At 35.4% G+C, this 19,739-nt stretch overlaps 2 protein-coding genes across 2 annotated transcripts; both read left to right on the forward strand.

The window, feature by feature from the left end:
• Positions 1-806: 806 nt before the first annotated feature.
• LOC132549620 (para-nitrobenzyl esterase-like) lies at positions 807-5,597 on the forward strand. Its single transcript, XM_060213570.1, has 4 exons — positions 807-1,448; positions 3,495-3,813; positions 4,329-4,400; positions 4,628-5,597. Exons 1-4 carry the CDS (start codon positions 807-809, stop codon positions 5,230-5,232), a joined length of 1,638 nt encoding a protein of 545 aa, XP_060069553.1. The 3' UTR covers positions 5,233-5,597.
• A 3,718-nt stretch (positions 5,598-9,315) lies between these two features.
• LOC132549469 (para-nitrobenzyl esterase-like) lies at positions 9,316-12,204 on the forward strand. Its single transcript, XM_060213410.1, has 4 exons — positions 9,316-9,948; positions 10,399-10,717; positions 11,088-11,159; positions 11,600-12,204. Exons 1-4 carry the CDS (start codon positions 9,316-9,318, stop codon positions 12,202-12,204), a joined length of 1,629 nt encoding a protein of 542 aa, XP_060069393.1.
• Positions 12,205-19,739: the final 7,535 nt, after the last annotated feature.

The following is a 19,739-nucleotide window of genomic DNA, read 5'->3' on the forward strand; positions in this document are numbered from 1 at the left end:
GAATTGTCAACATTAACACCCATCAAGAATAATGTTAACTCACTTCTGAATAAGATTAATCTGATAATATAGGAGCATTTTTCACTGTAAGTACATTTTTGATAACCGGTTCCAGCCGTCGTTATTATATAAATAAAAACACACACACACATATATATATAGCAACAAGATCACACCAGGTGTCATTTGAAATATGATCTACCAACTAAGACATAACATGAAGAGACAGGTCACAATAACATCTACCAACGTGTAGACATTACCCGGAATACAGGTTAATATTGTAGCTAAAACAAGGCAGATTCATTTATCATAAAGGATCTTAAAAATCAATAAAATCATAAAAAGATTTTAAAAAAAAAGAAAGAAATCAACAAGGAAAACAAATCAGATTTAGAAATTATTTATTTTCGAGTTGAAATTCCCATAATGAACGAGAACGTCATACTTTCGTTAAAAAATGCACTCTTTTTGGGTGTATTCAAGATAATATATTCAATAGAAATTCACACAATAGTTTAGAATTACCACCTCAAATGAAACCTGTTTGGATGTTTTGTGGAATGAATCACAGCATAAATATGTTTACGGTTGCATAATTTTCCCATTTAAATTATTTCTATGCATATGACATGGGTTTGTGAGTAACCTGTAATGATGTAAAATTTCCAAGTCAATACACGTACGTAGACAGTAATTAACACCACAACGTATGATTGTGTTTAGCGATAAAGGCGAAGCCACGAACATATACCCTTAAAAACATCACATGTACACCATGATAATGATATGGACTGGGAAGGCGAATGACAGAAAATATGATCTCTATGTTACATCTGGTCCGAATCATCAATATATTATTGGGTGAATATGTCGTCGATGAACCAACTACAATAGTGGAGACACAATGTGGACCAGTGGAAGGTAAATATAATGGTCAAGGATACGCATTTCGTGGAATTCCTTATTCACTTCCACCCACGGGGAATAGACGATGGAAACCGCCGATTCCACTCAACAAACAAGCTGGAAACTGCTGGGATGGCATTTTCAAGGCTTATGATTATGGAAATACATGCACGCAGAGAAACATGAAGAACCATACAGACATTATAGGAAGTGAAGATTGTCTATATCTCAACGTTTGGACGCCTACCATCAATAAAAGTGCTAACCTGCACGTGATGGTCTGGATCCATGGAGGAAGTTTACAAGAATTGAACGCAAATTGGCCAACTTACTGCCCATCGGAAGAACTGGCTCGTGACACCAACATCGTTTATGTAGGTATGAACTATCGTCTCAATGCATTTGGTTTCATGTCCCTTTCCTTGTTATCGGAGCAGTCAAAGACCAACACGTCAGGCAACTATGGATTCATGGATCAAATTCTGGCCCTGAGATGGGTTCAGGATAACGTGAGAAACTTTGGCGGAAACCCAGACTCGGTAGGTGAACCACTGCATACTTATCAAATTTATCAATTTGACTTGGGTAAGTCTTATAGGGAGACTTCGTCTGTTTATTCATTAATAATGCTATCGAACCGCCATATAAAATAGGGAAAGCATCATACTTATAAACCTGTCATTTGGTCATCGACAATGTGACTTAATGAGAAATATTAAATCATGAATATTCGACATTGGGAAAACACATATGTATCTGGAAGTAGTTCGTAAGTGTATTTCAAACATACAAATATAGCCAGCATCGTCTGCATATCTCAAATAAGTTATATTATCTCACTGTTAAGTTAAAAGGTCATAATAAAAGAATTCCGTTCTACGATGAGTTTCTCGTTTAGTTGTAAACCCAATGTCGTATATCAGGCTAGACACGCCCATCTGGTCAGGCGTATTAATAAATACTCTATGGTCAACGTGTTTGTCCATCGAAAAGCAATCTTTATAGATATAAATGTAATATTTACATTATGTGTTGCATTCGCCTATAAATCTTTAAGACACAAAATAATAGTAAATGAGATTGTACATTACAATTTACATTTGGTATAGGAATACATTGAGATGTCTCGCAAACTGACCGCCGTTCAGTTTACTGACAAATATACTGACATATTCGAAGTTACGGGTAAGAGGCCTTCGCAAGAAATTTAACAATGCTGTCAAATTATAACAGAATAAATTTAACGTTTAACATGCAAATTTATCATAAAACCCTTCTTATCGCCGTGACATACGAGATTATCAAGGTTGTCAACTTCATCTGCTTACTACGTAGCAGGAAAACGTAAATAACCCCAGAAGAAACACTACCCACCTTGCGTCGTGAAATCTGACTATGAGTTGCGTCTCTTTATATATATATATGAACAATAAACTATTTTCCATTTAAACGGTTCTTTTGTGTGTGTGCGTGTGTGTCGAGGGGGGATTAACACTTTCATTTAAAGAACAAATTGAATTTGTGACTATATAATTTCATACGATGATGACACGATGACTTTTGTTATTACTTCTGTTCTCGAATTAGAATTTCAGATGACTTACAACATATGAATGTTAATATAAGCATTGTTAGCGGATGGTATTATACAGTTAATATGAACACCATTTTGGTGACACATAAATAGAATGTTACCAAACATGTTCCTAGGATCTGATATCTGTTCATTGCTTGATTAATTGCAATGTTATCTTAATTGTATCATTGCTTTAAGGGTTTTTCCAATTATAAAACTCAATTTCGTAAGTAAATACTGAATATAAAGCAACCTTAATTCATATCAACATCAAAAGAAAAAACAAATCAAAACTATTACTTTTACACTGTAACGAAAATTAGAATAATTCCTTTTTGTATGTTTTACATGAGAAATTGATTTTCATTCATACAAGCAACTGAACACCGTCACACTCGGTATTGGTTAACATTAGACAATACAATACTACTTAAATAGCGCACGTCTTCCTTCCGCTAATGATGTTGGCAAGGTATGACGCAATGGTCATTGGTAGTGTTTACTTGAACGTTATACTTTCTAATGAAAGGAACATTTTTTATCTATTTTTATTTTTGTTTTGTTTTTTAATCCAATTGAGTTATGGTTGTTAACGTGTACGATGTTGTTGTGTAGCTGTAAGAAATGTCACCTCGAAAAACTTTTCATTGAACGTTGTTTCTTGCAAAAACCGTGTACCAATGACGGGGTTGTAGTCGCAAAACATTTAGCATCATTTTTGTACTACAATTTACTCTCCTTATACATTGCTCTTCTGGGAAATATTAAAGCGCCGTGCACTTACAACTTGGCCTTTAAATCAAAATAGCTTGTATGATGTGCAGATACCATGTGTCCCAGCATCAAAAATAAAAGACTTAAATGTTCTTTTATTGTGGAAGGCAATTTAATTATGAATTGAATTGAAAGTATAGTTTCACTCAGACTTTAACTTTCTCAGTTTGGTCAATATCTATGAAACGCACAGTTATAATCCTATGAAACACATTTAGTGCTCTCTTTTCACTAGGTCACAATATTTGGACAAAGTTCTGGAGGAACCAGTATCGTTGCATTGCTGGCTTCAGAGCAAGCCCGAGGATTGTTCCACAAAGCGTGGATGATGAGTGCTTCACCGATCTTCAACAAAACATCCCATGACGCTTCACAAGATAATCTTGTCTTCTTGGAAAACACCGGATGTACAGATATACATTGCCTGTATAACCTCTCTGGCACAGAGATCACAAAAGCAGTTCCCTGGGATGTGTACCCGTCCTGGGGAATGACAGACCAATGTGACCTCCCGATAAAAGGTCAATTTGATGGCGCCGTAGCTGTTGTAGACGGTACAACAATTTTTCATTAAGTTCATCATTAACTTATTAGGCTTTTCTTTACTTACTGTAATTGATGAAGAAAAAAGTTGTGGTAGCGTATCATTTCCCATTGAATTTTATGAAATGAAATACAGAAAATGTATCTATCTTGATATAAATGATAAAAAGCTGAAAACATTCAAACAAAGAAAGAACAAAGATATTGTGATAAAGAATAGGCATCACCAAAAATCTCTGTTAACTTTGAGCAATTTATCATATTTTCGTTTCGATAAAATCTTTATGTGCCATGCTTTTTTTATGTCCACACACTTATGTCTCAAATGTAACGTTACATGTGAATTTACTTAAAGTTACATCTTTTTTTTTTCTTGTTCGAATTTTTCAGATGCCCGTTTGTTAATACATCCGCTGCTCTCGTTTACAGATTGATTAATCGATTTTATGACAACATCCATATGTTAATTGCTGATATTCTCTGGTTAGTATTCGTTGTTGTAAAGTTATGACATCTTTTAACCTAGGAGACGTTGTGACTTATCCTCCGTACCAGGCCTGGGAGCAAGGTCTCGCTATAGATGTCCCGTTAGTTATCGGTATGTATATCATGTTCATAAGGAGGTAGTGTTACTTTGAGCGAATCAAAAACATTAACTTTACCTTAACAATGTCTCGTCGATGAAATCATCTAAGATAAGCTTACCATTTTTGTGGCAAATTAAAAATCGATCAAATGATGAGTTCGTTTAATGAATACTAATTTATTGGAAATAGTTATAATCGACGTATTTATCATTAAGCATTATTCCCTGCCATTTGCCAGGAACAACTACAAATGAGATTGATTTCTATCCATCCCTTTTGACCATGAGCACGTGGGATTGGAGTGAGTACAAAAAACAGGTCAGTCATCATTTAACAACATTCGGAGCTAACCTCGATGAAGAAGCCTTGCGATTTTATCCAATCAATGCATCGTCACCAGAATATGAGTACACGAGTATGGCAAGCGATATACGTGTAGGATGTCCTACTGATTATATGGCAAGGGTGATAAGCACGGGTATGAATTCACCGGTCTTCCGATACGTCGTGACGTCACAGCCTTCGAAACCCGTTCATGCATTGGGATATTCCTTTCCTTCGTCGTATTCCTTTCATTTATGGGACATCTTTGCATATTTTGATACTATCAAAGATTACATCAAGCCTCCAGCTTCATCTGATCGGAGTTTTCAGGAGACCATTAGGCGCGAAATTCTGTCCTTCGTCCGAACAGGTGCGCCCTTTACCAAGAGCTGGCAGCCATATTCCCATGGCGTGACATCACTTCTGTCCGAGAATATTTCCGTTGTCTCTAACTATAAAAAAGAAACGTGTAAGTTTTGGTCCCAGAACGGATTGTTTTCGTATGGGTGGATAAACTGAATGTTTGATATATTCAGAATATTTTAAAACTTTCAAAATCTGCTTTGAAATATATCAAATTAGTATTGTAAACATTTATTAAACAGACTCTAATGCTGGATATCCTATGTCAATGCTTTGGTGCGTTCACATCTGTGTGCATAGACGAAGCTTGTACTATATATAATGGGGAAATATCTTCATTTCCCACTGCAATGAGTGAAGCTACCTACTGCCCAATGATTCAATTTCCTTTAATTTACAACACTGTCTTATCCACGTAATAACAAAAGGGAAAAACACATACAAGGAAAGACCGTATCTCCATTATAAACAAAATGTTCCATATTTGTATAACATTTCAATAAAGATATATTGATTTTAAATCTGTTGTTATACATGTGTATGTACACAAATATAAACCATTTTATATGTTTTCATGATGCCTTAGATAATACGACAATACTGAATACAACGATATCAATCAAAATGAAAACTTAAACGTATGTTTTACATTAGTTCTGCGTTTTAAATAGGATACAAGTACATATATTCAAATATAATAAAAGTATACTGTGATAAATAATAGACATAGAATCCTGGTATTTTATTAGATCGTTCCAACATACAAGAGACACTAAAATTCCATACATTCACATTCAACAATGTACAATATGACGAAGTTTCCTAGGGAATACCCAGGAATCATTGCATTTCGTAAGAAATTAGTTATTTCTGAGATTCATGAAAGATCAAGGACTGCCTTCAGTGATGTCGTCCGTTACGCCCTGCTTGTAATGAACGTCATCGAAGAATCCAGACCTGGTGTGTCCCTCAGCACATGGTCGCAGGAGGCGACGTGAAGTTGGAACCCGACAGATCTAGGAGCATTTCTCTGCCTATCAAATAAAAGTGTAATCTTAAAACATTTACAAATGCTGCTATTCCCACCTATCTGACTGCAGCTGTCTAGTTTTGGATGACAGCGGCAGGTAGTGGTTATAATTTTGCTGTCTATTCTTCTGTCCCCATTGCAATACTTGGTATGTTTGTTTTTTCTCTTTGATGTCTTATCATCAGTTTGTATCTAGTCTTTGTTTTAAGTTGGATTAATACAATAGGGAGTTTGAAGAACTCGAAATTTATGTGCTCAATTTTGAATATCCTCTTATACAGAAGTATTTGATAACTTCCAGTGTGTTCACCGATATATCCCATTCTAAATGAACTGAACGTCTTCATTAGAATAGAAGCTCTTATAGCACAACAAGTGGAAGACGTAAGGGTGACGATTGATCTTCCGAAGACAAATGACCAGTGTGAAACGTAGAAGCACTGACGTATGCAGTGTACGAGATGGTAAATAATCGTCCGACGTTTTCGGCTCAATTATAATATGTACATTAAGGGATAAAATAGTGTAACGAGATTGTAAACAGTTTACAGCAAAACTACACAAGAGGTTACCAATATGTTGAAGTTGATTCGGCTACGCTTTAATACTTCGTCAATGAAAGTCTTGATTGTTTTTGTTTTTTGTTTTTGCACAGAAAAGTGAACTGGGATCCAAATGCAGTTGTGAACTATGCATATGTCGTAGTAAATTGTTCATAGCCTAAACGAAATATTAAAGAATATCGTCGGTGTGTTTTGTGGCAAGATATTCCAACAAAAAAACTAGCCTACCGTTTTTTTTTATTTCGTTTTAAAACCATAATGATTTTTATAAATTGGTAAATGGGACTTATGTCAATACGTTAAGACTCTTTATACTGTCAACTCACGAAATTTCAGTCAGTCATGCATGTATCATTCTGATAATTGAATTGAACGGAAGTAGAAAATAGTATTTTTATGACTTTTATACGTCACGATTGGGGGATAGAACAAATAGCCTTATCTGAATGGATGATCAATTCCTGTCCTATCAAAAGGACGGCCTTCTCACGTAAACGAGGTGAATGTATGTGTTTAATGCCGTAAGCTCTTTGTTATGGTGCAGAAACGGTGTCTTTTTCAAAACTACCGCACTCAAGTATACTGGCGAATGCAACCAGCTCTACCCCGCCCGGTCACATCACATTACACTGACATCGGGCAAACCAGTCGCTTCTTTACCATGATGATAGGCCCCAGGAGACAGAACATACAATCTTCCTCACAGGGTCGAACACTCCAACAAAACCATTGTCAAAGGCAACATTAGTGAAAATAAATAGGTAGATAAAGAGAGAAAATATATATCTCAAATTTTGTCGCTTCTTACGACTATGCAATGGAACCAACAGGCAAAATTTAATCTTTCTCACCGTGGTACACGCCCGACGTAAAGGTCAAAAGTGAGGTAGCGTCACAAGAGACATTTTGAAGACAGAAACGATGCCCTTTCTCATCATACATAAAGGGTGCCTTTTAACTCAACGGATACGATATAGAAAATGTCGGACTCTTTTACATCAGTTGTTATTGCGTGGTGATTTCATTTTCTCTGTTATAAATTTTCCCTTTGAATAAGTCAAAATAATTCACTCCTAAACTATGATGTTTGCAACGACGGATAATTTTCTTATCAAAACACATGTCTATATTTGAGTGTGCAAAAACAAGTTAGGGTTTAATCTCAATGTGAGAATAGATATAAAAGACCAAGCTCCAATAATAAATGTATTTGAATCATACAAAAACAACCGACAAAACAAGTCTAAATTACTTGGTACTCCAAATTCCACTTATGCACCAAAATAAAATGTATGAAAAGTGACTGCAGGAAGTTGAACAGCATGCAAAAAAATACTCGTTTTACTTTTGAATTATGCAAGCAGTTGAGTTAATCTTTGATTAATTAATGTGTTGGACAAATCTGGGGGTCAAATATCTGATAATTTATAAAAATGGATATGGTAACTTGTGCAAGAAAACCCCTCAATAAATTCGAAACATCACAAACACAGAGACCGTGAAGCTTAAATTTGATTATGTAATGAAAAAATAATAATAATGTGCATGTTAGCCTAATTAAACGTTTTATGATTCTCATTTTGGATCCTAACGTTACTTGGATTGACCTAATGAGTGCCATCGTAAAGTAGAAGACGCGTACTCCTCCAATATTGTTCGATTTGTACTTCAGAACTTTTGTGAAGAGAATTTGATTCCTTTAATTGTTTACAAAACAAGTACTTGCTCAGTATCTAAGTAAAACACATATGCCTTTTACTAAGGACCGATTGTCCAAAGCCATTTCGACAAATACTCGTATGGATTAAATGACATCATATAGATTCCTTGTTATATAGTTTATCTATAGAATACTTGTGTGTTTATGTATACTGTTGTTTCACTGATAAGTCAGCAATCATGTAAAGGAAATCTGACATCGGAAGCAATATTCGAGAAAACTTTTACTCAGATCGTACAATTTTGATTCGCCAAAATTTCATTCTTCTGTTTTCAATGAAAATCGCAAAACTTTTGATCCGCAAAAAATAATCGGCCATACAGCATATGCATGTGTTTTCAGTGAGTTATACTTACATCTATACTGTATTAGTTTCAAACAACACCAGTACATTTGATTTTAATCTTTATCAAGTTGTTTGCTTTCAATCTTTATCAGCTATCTTTATCATATTTAGCGTCGGTGACGTCTATTCATACTTTGCTTGTTTTGTGTATTATCGTAGTAGTTGATTTCTGCTTTTATCCGGATCAGCTACCTTAATCATGTCTAGTGGGGACATGTACATTTATAACCAATTTGTTTCATATTACACCATTACCGTGTAAGTATCTTTGACAGATTGTTGGATACCCAGCTTAGATATAAACTATCAGATGTAAAATCAATACAAATATTGTCCATTGAGGTATTTTATAGTTGACGTTAATGATAGAACATCAGCATATCTCTTGTTGAATTATCGTTTTAGATTCTGTATGATGTAACCTCGTAACATATTTAAAAAAAAAAATAATTAAACGTTTTCTAATTCTGGTATGGATCTTAATGATCTAGATATAATCATCTTCAAGCTCTAAACTCTATACCACGTGATCAGCTAGCCAGTGATATGAAGAAGGACATTGCACTGAAGTTGACACGCGATGCTGCCTGTATTTTATACAATCGTTAAACTCCTTGCTATGCTATCCAGTGGATTTGTAAACAGCGAACCAACTGCAGTAGTGGATACACAATGTGGACCAGTGGAAGGTAAATATAATGGTCAAGGATACGCATTTCGTGGAATTCCTTATTCACTTCCACCCACGGGGAATAGACGATGGAAACCGCCGATTCCACTCAACAAACAAGCTGGAAACTGCTGGGATGGCATTTTCAAGGCTTATGCTTACGGGAATACATGCATGCAGAGGAATCCGGAGAACCAGACAGCCATTTTAGGGAGTGAAGATTGTCTATACCTCAACGTGTGGACACCTACCATCAATATAAGTGCTAACCTGCACGTGATGGTCTGGATCCATGGAGGAAGTTTACAAGAATCTAACGCAAATTGGCCGACTTACTGTCCATCGGAAGAACTGGCTCGTGACACCAACATCGTGTATGTAGGTATGAACTATCGTCTCAATGCATTTGGTTTCATGTCCCTTTCCTTGTTATCGGAGCAGTCAAAGACCAACACGTCAGGCAACTATGGATTCATGGATCAAATTCTGGCCCTGAGATGGGTTCAGGATAATGTGAGAAACTTTGGCGGAAATCCAGACTCGGTAGGTGAAAAAGTATTTTTTAAAACTCGATTGTTTTTGTTTTGTTTTTGTTTTGTTTCGTTTTGATCTGTTTTGGGCTTTCTGTTTGTTATTAGGGGCATTGTAGTCAAATCAACTATTTATATATTTTCTCAATGAAGATAGAATTACGTTTCAAATCTGACGTTTGTAAACATGTGAACTGTAATGATATATTAATATTCGTATCTTTAAAGACTCTATTTCGATTAATATTCAAAACGCTTCTGAAAAATGAAACTTTGATGAAAGGGATTAATACCACGTGTCAACGAATGACGAACAAAAGTATAAGGTTCGATTCTATTTATGTTATTTGTGATTCTCAGGACGATGTTCACAGGGTGACAAACCAAACGAAATATTGTCAAATTTAAATTTGAGTCTAACCGGAGTTCGATTCCCTTTTTTCGCTAATTTTATCTTCATTAGGTCACACTGTTTGGACAAAGCTCCGGAGGAACAAGTATCGGTGCTTTACTGGCTTCAGAGCAAGCCAGAGGGTTGTTCCACAAAGCGTGGATGCTCAGTGCTTCAGCAGTTTTCAACAAAACATCTCAAGAGGCATCCATGGATAATCTTGTCTTCTTGAAAAACACCGGATGTACAAATATCACATGTCTGTATGACCTTCCGGCTTCTAAGATAATCAGTTCTGTACCATGGGAAGTGTACCCATTCTGGGAAATGAGAGACCAAGGTGACCTTCCGAAGAAAGATCATTTCAACGGTGCCATAGCTGTTGTAGACGGTATTTCTATATCATTGTTTGTAATTTATTCAGTTAGTGTAATTTTGTTTTTAATTTTTTAAGATATTTTAAATTGTTTCAACCATTTCAACGTCCAAAAACCACCAAAAGTGTATTATTACAAACTTTCTATTTCTACAACTTAGATTTTGAATGAGACTTAAATTTTCAAAATATTACGATATGAAAACTAATCGGAGATTTCACAGATCTTTGAATTTCAGCAATTAAGGCATCTAAGTAAAACTTTGTCTTTTATCATAAAGATATTCAATTTTTTGTCTCATTTCATTGACTTTTTATATAGTTAAGCTCGAAAGTATTTGTTATTAACATATTTATATTTCTACAATGTTATGTTGTTGCCAAGGAGATGTTGTGACGTATCCTCCCTACAAAGCATGGCAACAAGGCCTTGCTATAGACGTCCCCCTGCTTATTGGTAAGTATATTACGCTCGTTTTCACACTACCTGCAACACTGAACTTGACGTAACTATGAGAAACACTGTTCCTTTCCGAAATAATTACGTATAAGATCCTAAATCGCGCAAAAGTCTTGATTGCAGACTGTTGGTAAGTCTCAATAAAACAATAGATTTGATTTATAAATTTTCAAATGTATCTTTTAAATGGTGGTGTTTTAGTTATCTGACCGTCTTTATCGATAGCTCTCCACCTCTGATTCACTGTTTCAAGACCAACATGGGATAATCCCCGGATTTTCTATACCACTCAAACCAGACACCCTCTAACATTCTACTGACTGTTACGTAAAAATTAACCAAATAAAACTTTGACATGCATTTCAGAGTAAAACACGATCAAATAAAGTAATATATATAATCTTCGAAGAATTTCAATTCCATGTTCTTTTAATCAGGTACAACTACGAATGAGATTGATTTTGATCCTACTTTATCAACCATGAATATGTGGAATTGGACCGAGTATGAACGACAGGTCAAAGGTCATTTGGGGACATTTGGATCTAAACTCGCGGATGATGCATTGGGAATGTACCCAATAAATGTAACGTCACCGGAATATGAGTACACGAGAATGGGTACAGACATTCGTGTAGGATGCCCCAATGATTTTATGTCCGGAGTTATCAGTTTTAATATGAAATCACCGGTCTATAGATACGTCGTGACGTCACAGCCTTCGGAACCTGTTCATGTATTTGGGATGCCCTTTCCATCATCTTATTCGTTTCACATGTGGGATCTATTTGCATATTTTGATACGATTAAAGATTACATCAAACCGCCAGCCACTTCCGATCGAAATTTCCAGGAGACGATTCAACGAGAGGTTTTGTCGTTCGTCCGATCCGGTACACCATCTACCAAAGACTGGCAATCATATTCGCATGACGTGACCGCACTTTTATCTGAAGATATATCTGTTGTGTCTAATTATAAAAAAGACACGTGTCTGTTCTGGTCATTGAACGGATTGTTAAATTATGGATGGATAAACTGAATACCTGTTCTGATAAAGTGATAATATATGTATTCACCTTTATTTGAGTTTTGTTCTTTTTGACATAATTTATTTACAATCCACGTTGGTTTTACACAATAACACGATCAGTGGCATTAATTCTGTGGATAAAAATCGTCCCGTGACCCAAGTAATCCGAGCTTGAATATATGCATGGTAGCAACATTATACTATAGCCATACACATTTGCCAAAAGCCAATAACAACAGCTTAAAACATTTAACACAATATCAATTCCGAGGAATTCTTTGTGCGACAAAATCCTTGGTTGCGTATTTCAAAAGCTGCGAAGATGTAAGCGAAACCATCACACAATAGGTTTATACAACAGCCCTCGAGAAATATATAAACGTTGGAAATAGTTAAACGCCTGATGATTATTTAGGAAATCATACATACTTCATGGCAAAGGGCCTTCATACTCTTAAGAAAATATTCGAACATAAATGTTTCGAACGTTTTCGAATCCTTAAAAAAAATAATCGATTTAAGATTTGTTGGTTATAAGTACAACAGACATGATACAGAAGATGATACACGCTTACCACAATAAAATTTGATATCAAATCGCCAGCTTGCCTTGATCAAAACTTTCAGAAATAGTATGAGCTGAAAGTTCCGTCTTTCTTCCGAACATTTATATTCACGCGGTGTGACTGCACTGATGTATGATGGCTTTTTGACTGTAAATGATTATCAGAAGACTATGTGTTCATTTTGGTCATTGAGTGATCTGTCATAGATAGATAAACTGAGTATACTCCGGGAACATGTACTTTTATTTCTGAAATATTCATATCTGTATTTTAAAAATGCATTTAATAATCTAGCTCACCCAGCCATTTGATCACTTCGTAATTGGGGTAGCGAGCGCAGACATCACTGAAGAGTCTGGTTGATCGAGACAAGATGATAAAGATATATATGGTGTCCAAAGTAATTGGGTTTTTTGTTGCTTTGTTTTTTACGATGTTTTAAACAATAAGTGTTTGTTGTATGTTCAATATATGGAAGAAAGTTTATATAATAAGGAAATCAAAAGATATCATTGACAAACCTTCATCGATTGAAGGCTTTTGTTTGACTTTGAAACGGCTGGTATCGCCAGGATTGTCGATAATATACAATTACCTTTTCATTTTTAGTCGTATGAAATGTTTGGTTCGTTCTCAATATTCGCGGCAACCTACATAGATTTATGACAAGATAGACTTTTAAACATAAACCACAGATCTCGATGTTTGCACAGCCATAGGTACACTTCATGTCTGATCAGTGTGATAAGCGCGTGACGATTCGATTTTTTGTGGTTTAATTGCGAGATTACAGAAATACTGAATATGATCAGGGAGATATAATTCCCTCGTGGCCACTTTCCCCCTATATTTTCAGTCATTAAAGAAATGCATGTATGATGGGCTTCTAACACACGGTTGTCCTGACATTGTACGCAGTTTAACACTTAAATACAAACTTCTCCACTAAGTGATCTAACGCCTGGCAGATATATATTGTACATGATAAAGTACACACCAAGTAATTTTATGGCTGGCCAATATTCTGATTAGTGAGCTAAATGCAAAACTGGTATTTGGAATTATGTTCACAACTGGTGTTAAAATGATATCGTCTTAATAGGGAGACATTAGATACAAAGACATGTAGATGGGATATTTTGGACTGAAATGAAGTGATCTTGATAGCGAGGTGGTCGTGATCTTGAAGCGGTCTTTAGAAGAGGTTCCACGGAAGATGAATTGATCTTCGATGTTCCCGTATACTACTAATTCTCCGAAAGATTTCATTTTTCTATAGACAAGTTGAAGGGTTGAATATATACAGGATAATTTAGAAGACTTAGAACTATTAAGAAATTTGTAAAGTTATATGGATATCAGAGGAATGTAGCTTATAACTGTCAATGGTTGTGAAAGAGACGGGTTGATTAAGACCACGCGGAGGTTTTGTGATCTACATCATCATCTCAATAGGAAATATCTCATTTTCTTGTACGTTATGAAGTAAGATGAGTCATTATTATGTTCGGTGGTTTTGTTGATATAAACAAGGTTTAAGAAAGTTACAGACTGACCAAGATTTATCGGCGGTCGTCGTCAATGACGCAGAATACGCCTACCCTTCTGGAAAACATCGTTTTGTTCTCTATGTACTGTTTCTGAGGTCATTTTACTGGTTTGCCGTCTGCCATCCTTTATCAGTATTAAGTTTCATTTCAAGTAGTTTCGTACGAGTTATCTCCCCTGGAATAGATGGACGGATCAGGAGACGAACAAAAAGGGAATGATCGTTGTAGTCAAGAACTGAAAAATGAAAAACGTGACATAAAAGTTTTATGTCGGTACAATATCCGAACATTTCAAATCTATTTTCAAAATGTTTTTGAAAGAAATTCGAACCCGACATTAAAAGAAAGAGTGTGATTTTTACAACTTTGCAAGGTGTTAACCCCTATGACGTGTTATGTCTATACTATTGTACCAGTACTAGATATATAAATAAAGCATACAACACTTTAACTCTTTATTAGGTAAGTGATGGAAATATGCCACAGTCGATATTTATATTGACTGCATGCACGTGCTTTGCGTGTCAAACACCGAAAGATGTGATTTCCACACGCCCGGTTAGATAAAGTACACATCCCGTCTGTTGATGACGTCTGCTAAAGTCGATAAGTGGCTTGCGTGTGCAGACATCAGAAAACCGTTGAATTATCCATTCACAAATCGAACGGTCGTACAACAACGTTAGGTTGTGCTGTATACGATCGGATACATCATCTCAGCTTGATTACTCAAATCATACCACAATTGGATTTATTGTGTCATTTGGGGCGAAATTCAGCGTGACCTTTTGTAGTGACCTTTTGATTTTCGCCATCTGTTGTCCATCCGTAAACGTTTTCAATGTAATATCACACACACCCGACTGTTTTCGCATGAAACCTCCATAACCAGAACTGTAAAGAAATTCGGCGATAAAAGTAAAACAAGATTGGTATTCAACAATTATCTTCATTTTCAGACCAATATATTCTATAATTTCACAATTCTATCATTTTGCATTTTTAATGGTAGGATTACTGCACGTGAGATATCAATTTTGACATTTCCTTTGATCACTTTGAATTTTCCACAACCGCCTCATAGGTTTCAAAATTTAGACGCTTAGTAGGACTGGCGAGTCCTAGGAGGACGAAACAAATGTTTGTTGCAGAAAAAAAATCATAATTTGACTTTCATCTATATAATTCTAAATTTTATTGAATTATACTGTTCAGTTGTATCTCTTGTACAATTCCTGGGAGACAGGACCAAAGAAACAAGTTGGATAAGATATTTACAATATCAGTAGAGTGTTCAAATATATCATTATTGAAATTCAAACACAATTACTTTAACCATATTTGACGTCACATAAAATTTCTTAAATGCTTAATGAGAATTCTGGTAACCGAGATGTTCTTTGGATCTATTGTTTAATTCCTAATTTATTTTCATTATACAAGTGCAACATCTTCTCCGTTTTATGTATAGGTTCATATCGATCATTTATCATGATATTTAATAATGCAATTTTCTGCCAGTATTGTCGTACACATCATAAAGATTTTTTTGCGGTCAGTTCTATAAGGTCGTGCTACAGTAAATGTATATCATATTAAGTCCAAATAATGTCACGTTATAGAATATAAAACCAGGGCAGTATAAGCGAAACCACGAAGCTTGATGAGCAAGTAATGAAATATATCGAACATCAAATCACACGAGGAAGAAAGATTTTTCCGATGAAGAGATAGTGGTTAAGAAATTTGCTCATTATCTTCATTAAACTCCATCGCCCTATAATTAATAACCTAATACTTCCCCCTTGAAAGCAGAATTGACGTCATCTGTCAAAAACGGTCTCGATATTTAATAACGTTTCAAAGATTACAGTTACGTAAGGGATAATATTGATGTAAAAAGGTTATCCTATCACAGCGGAATAAAGCTATTGATATTTCGAAAACATAATATAAAGGATTCATTGAAGGGAAGAAAATCGTAGAATATGGTAGTAATGGAATATAAGATTACAGGATGACCAGAACTAAAAGCCTTTTATGGGAGACTCGATGACGCACGTGCAGTCTCTGTGGCGTCGTTCATAAAGAATTGAAAGGATCTCTACGGCACGCTCATATAATTATCATTAGAATCTGATAATGACCTTTCTAGTCATGCAGACAAAACCAGTCATAAACAACAACGACAAAAAAAATTAATAAAATAAATAAATAAAAAATTTTAAAAAAAGCAAAATCTTAATGCCGAAATGTAAATGAAATCATGATTTAGATTCGGATTCGAAGATACCAGTGATAATTTTAAGAAAAGAACGATTTAGAAAGGAAGACCCCTTATAAAGTACCAGCAGAATAAGGGTTGTATTTGTTGTTATGTGATGGGATTGCTTAATCTTAATTCTGATTTCATAATTATTTTCTTTTCTCTTTCGACAGACTGGTGTTTTTTTTTAATCAGGCGTTGAAGTAATGTTATTGCTGATCAGTATCCATATGGTATTAATATGACAGTCAGATTAGCATAGCATACATAGATCAGTGAACCATATATACAATGTGGGATGTAGGGCTTCTGTGTTCTATGTAAATCGAAAAGAAATTTATTCAGAATTTACGCTTCAGTTGAGTTCAACAGAGCATGAAAAAAATGGATATTCATTGTGTTTATTTGAAGTAGTTTTTAATAATCAGAGTGATTTTTGGAGATCAGTTCTGGACACAGGACTTTCCTGCGGGACTCGCTCAAATTTTCAGGACCCACTCTATCTCTTAGTGATGGGACTTATCAAAATTTTGGGAATGGTGTTCTGGATAAGCCAAAAAAAAAAAAAAAAAAAACCTACAAAAATTACCGAAATACCTGTAGGTCTATAATATGGCCAGACCACAGGATATGCATCGCATATATAACTAGATACACTATTTTCCAAGGCAAGCTATTCTTTTACACACACACACACACACACACACACACACACACACACACACACACACACGCACACACACACAAAATGAAAAAAAAACATGGATTGACTGCCACATATCCCTAATATCTAATGATAGACACATTGCTCTTTCGTCCTTCAAGGGCCATATTATGACGTAACAGACAGAGGCATTCAATAAACAAATAAGGGCATTGTTGCTTCCAACAGTATGTTATGACTCCTTGTTTTTAAAGATCATGTTTGTTTCAATTCAGGCACTAAGCATCTTAACATCATTCACAACTGTATGATGTAACATCACTGACGAGGCTTAGAAGGACGAAACAGTTGTATGATGTAGCATCACTGACGAGTCTTAGAAGGACGAAACAGCTGTATGATGTAGCATCACTGACGAGTCCTAGAAGTACGAAACAGCTGTATGATGTAGCATCACTGACGAGGCCTAGAAGTACGAAACAGCTGTATGATGTAGCATCACTGACGAGGCCTAGAAGGACGAAACAGCTATATGATGTAGCATCACTGACCGGGCCTAGAAGGACGAAACAGCTGTATGATGTAAATTAATTCATTGGTTGACTACTCTAACTATAATTTTTTATTGAATGTGATATTCACTTGTATGTCTTATATATAAATACCTTCAAATACATTAATGTTTAGACCTTTAACATTTTTAGTTTTGCTTCTGAAATTTGCAAATGACATTTGTAAACTGAATTCACTTTTTGTACTGTAGATGGAAAATTAGGAATCGTGTTATAATGTTTGTTGTATTAACGCTAATTAAAAGACTTATACTTAAGTAAAACGATGCAGTTTCTAGATGATTATGAAGTCATTCTAGACTACATATATAATTTCAGTCCCTATTAAATGACAAATGAGTTTTCGTATTTGATGAAAAGGAAGAACGATGTTTCTCGGATCTCAGATATAATCAAACTTGCTTTATACTGGCTCCGCATTAATCAGAGTAATATGACGACCCAAGATCCAAAGAACAATACTTTACTCTTTAGATTTAGCGAGGCAACGTCCTAGACAACAATGGGCTTTATCTGACAATACGTCACATGACTATCAGTTCTTTTGCTTGTGGTAGGGAGATATGTGACCTTTTTTCTCTTCGGTGTTCATTACAGCTATAACAGTTTTTTTCAGTCCGAATTTTTTCGACGATTTTTGCGTAAAACATTTTGATATTTCTCTTTGAGAATTGTTGATTGTATTCGTGTCTTCGTCTATTTCATATCATATCATCCACAACATATATCGTGATAGCAGCAATGACTGTCTCTAACGAAAGGTCTTGTTTTGAAGTGATGTATCTTGTTTATCAAATGCGTGTTATTTCTACAAATTACTTTGATTCGTCTAACAGCTTGTGCACGTTTTCTGGTTGTTGGTTTTCAACGGTTTTGTACCATCTCTGCCAGGGTCTCTGTATCAGCCTTTCGTCATTAAGGCCATGGCGATATTTTTCCTGTAGCATCTTCTTCTTTCCTTCCTCTCTTATTTTTTTCCTAGTTTCCTTTGATACTTCCACATCTTGGCCTTTGTCTAAAGTGTCCGTCAAAATAAGAAAGAGTATGGGTTTTGTCTCTATCCCATTCGCAGGACGCAAAGGACTGGTTAGCAATCGACGGTGTAATGTGACCTATGTTCGGGTTATCACATTTCAGTGTGTTGGCACTATAAAAGCGTTCGTAAGTTGACTCAAGATCCTAGGACACCGTCCCAGTTGGCTGCGGATTTTGTGAGGATGTAAAATACTAAAGAAGAAGTACTGTAGGATGTCGAAGACGATTACATCAACTTAAAGAGAGTTGTATCCACTTAAAGAGAGTTGTTAATTATCTCTTTTATAACCTTTTCCTTACTATCGAAGGCATTAATGATGTTATCTGTTTCTGAGTGCAGATTTACCGCTTCGTCTAGAAAAGAATGAACGTCAGTTTCATCCAACAAGTAATATTAAGTAGACATAAAAAATTGATTTCTAATACTTATGATATATTTTAAAGTGTGTCACGTTTAGACCACTGAGTATTTGTAACGATATATTTACAATGTAATTTTGTACAATCCTGTCTTGTCAAAGGTGTCATGTGGTGATTTCACATATCCTGATTGATTAATTGATAAAAACTAAGCGAGTAATTGAATGCTTTTGTTTAAGTTTTTACGTCAAGTGTTCCATTGTGCTCTCCGGATCACATCGTCGCATGAAGTGTGGGGGCTTATGACCATGTACATATATCAAAACGAACCTAATGATAAGGACATACATATTTGTCCATATAATAACTACTCATATCAACATTTGTTCCCTTCTGTGCTCTTTTCTCGCAGTATATCAAAGAAATATACCTTTTACCTAACTTCGATATACCTCTCTGGCACGTAAGCAAGCGATATAGACATGTACGCCTTCCGACGGGTATAGAATAGGAGCTCAAAAGGCTTCTCTG

The sequence above is a fragment of the Ylistrum balloti genome, unplaced genomic scaffold (genome assembly GCF_031769215.1).
Source record: "Ylistrum balloti isolate Yb309-2 unplaced genomic scaffold, AGI_CSIRO_Ybal_v1 Utg369620, whole genome shotgun sequence".
Classification (NCBI taxonomy): Eukaryota; Metazoa; Mollusca; class Bivalvia; order Pectinida; family Pectinidae; genus Ylistrum; species Ylistrum balloti.